Raw genomic sequence first — 2,296 nt, 5'->3', positions numbered from 1 at the left:
ATTTCACACATGCCTAAAAATATTCTAGGCTGCTCCTCAGGAAACATGTGTAGTGTGTAGGAGGGAGCTGATGGAGTAGGAACCTCTTTCAGAAGAGCAGGCACGGAGGTGTGCTCATGACACTCTCCACCACTGACCAAAGAACCCTAATTGTGCTACTCCCCCTAATAGACCCAGCTTGTCATCTCACCTAGTCCCCTTCATGTTGACAATGGCTACCATAGACCAGCTTCCCTGTTTGGGGTTCTAAGTTGGAAGCTGATTAATACTTGCCAGCCTGTACTGCTCTTTTTTACTTCTGATTTTGACAGCTGGAGGCTAACAATGACAGCAATATGATTTTGAACTCACACTGCCAGTGATGGATAATTTGCCATGCTATTCAGTGCTGCTGTGTTTATGTGGCATTATTACATGAAAAAAAAAATCCAACATTTCCTTTAATTTCTGACAGGGTAGAACAATTTCTGAAGTGAGATTTTAGACCCCTAGTGAACCCATTTGTATATTGTATCAACAAAGACATTTTTATACGTCTAGTCAAATACATATATTTATTGTTGGCTAGTTATTCAAAAGACAGACAGTTCAAAGGCCAAACCGCTACATGACCTTACAGCACACTGATCACATGGGCACAATAGTCACCTGACAAGATTAATGTGCGATATGTCAACAGCAACAGCATGGAGATTAATCCTTCACAGGCTGAGGTAGCACCACACTCCTGAGAGAGGCTCACAGTTAGAAGCATGTTAAGCTGCGGTTGTGGGTAGAAATTGCAGGCAAGTGAACATCACATGAGGGATTCTTTCTGCCAGTAGAGGGCATTACATATCAGCACTGCAGTGGAATGGGTCACCATGACAGAGTCAAGGGAGGGGGAGAGGTTTTGTTCACACTGGCCTCTTCTTTCAAAGAAAACACTACTCCCTGGTGGTCTAGTGGCTAGGATTCGGCGCTCTCACCGCCGCGGCCCGGGTTCGATTCCCGGTCAGGGAATATCTTTTTAAATGCTGTATAAAAACATTTTCTCGAGTATCTACTCAATTTGAGGGATGGGGTCCAACAAGAACACACAATTTTCTGAAGCTTGACAGTTTTCTCAGTTATGAACATTTCACTTCAGAGATATCTGTCTGTTCTTTTTCATTGGTTTGAACTGAGCTCAGCTTAGTTGGATAAAGGTGAAGTCACATATTCACATGTACCAAACAGGATTTAGCAGTATTTGAAGCTAAACCTAATGACAGCTGTGGGGTTACTCGCTTAAGGCCACTGTCAGTGGAATCAGCTCAAAGCACACCCACACAGTCCTGATCAAGCAGATTTTCTTTTTGAGGGTTAAACTCAATCGATAATACTACAAATGATTTTTTTTCTATACCTCACCACTGCTTGTTGCTTTTTTATTTGTGCAAAGTTGAAGAGAAATACTAAAGATTTAAAACCAAAATTTCAAGATCTTTATAATGTAGCTGTGTTACCTGCATCGACATCCTCCAGGAAGAACTGTACAGACATGAGGACCTTCCCTGAAGGAAGCAGATCCACCCAGAACTCGACACATCCGTTGTTTTTGGACTTCTTACAGCGTTCTGCTAGTACAGACACACCCACTGTGGCTTTACCCAATGGCTCCTCATTATTCTGCATGAGGACCACTTCTATGACACGTCCCTCATAGATGTGGGCATCAAAAGCGGACTTCCAGACTGGAAACATGGTGGGCTTCCTCTGGACCAAGGTCTTTCCTCGCTCTGTGAAAGAACATTGGGAGAATCACACAGACCAAATAGTCACAGTACAGGAGAGGCTCCAGCACATTAAGTACCTGGAGTTGGAAGAAAGTCATTGTTTTGCTTATGGACTTCTGCACCCAGCCGATGATGACTGTTCTGGCAATTAAACTGTGGACATCTGGTCTCCCTATACTCACTGTGCCACTTCCATCTAGAGAAATTATAATTGCATATGTGTGTGTGCATTTGTACATACCTGTGCTGACAGACTCCTTCATCTTGACTGCACAAATGGGAGGGTCAGACGGAGGAGACAAAGCACCCACATCATAGTCATTGAAAGCGATACGGAGGAAGGGTGCCATGGTGACCTCTCACCTAAACCCCCTGAAACAAAGACTGACAGTTAGGCCATCACACACACATACATGTTCATCTTGCACTTGCATTGCTCAAGTTGTGCGTTTAAAATAAGAAGGAAGAGAGTCAGTGGCTACCAGTGTTCTCAGACGGGAACTACAGAGGAAGTAGAAGTTTCCAGCTCAAGATAACAC

General features: G+C 43.6%; 1 protein-coding gene and 1 non-coding gene across 2 annotated transcripts in view; one reads left to right on the top strand and one right to left on the bottom strand.

The window, feature by feature from the left end:
- The window catches only part of LOC109956285 (protein kinase C delta type-like), a 24,214-nt gene that overhangs the window by 10,381 nt on the left and 11,537 nt on the right, over positions 1-2,296 (bottom strand). The window contains exons 2-3 of the mRNA XM_020593272.1: positions 1,999-2,129; positions 1,488-1,760 (exon numbers count right to left, since the gene is read on the bottom strand). Coding sequence (XP_020448928.1) covers positions 1,488-1,760; positions 1,999-2,107 — 382 coding nt within the window. The 5' untranslated portion in view covers positions 2,108-2,129. The remainder of the gene's footprint in view (positions 1-1,487; positions 1,761-1,998; positions 2,130-2,296) is intronic.
- On the top strand, positions 931-1,002 carry trnae-cuc (transfer RNA glutamic acid (anticodon CUC)). Its single transcript has one exon. It is a non-coding gene; the product is annotated as a tRNA-Glu (tRNA).

Source organism: Monopterus albus, unplaced genomic scaffold, assembly GCF_001952655.1.
Source record: "Monopterus albus unplaced genomic scaffold, M_albus_1.0 scaffold18.1, whole genome shotgun sequence".
NCBI classification, from domain to species: Eukaryota; Metazoa; Chordata; class Actinopteri; order Synbranchiformes; family Synbranchidae; genus Monopterus; species Monopterus albus.
Note: the sequence above shows the minus strand (reverse complement) of the source record. Positions and strands in the feature narration are given on the sequence as shown.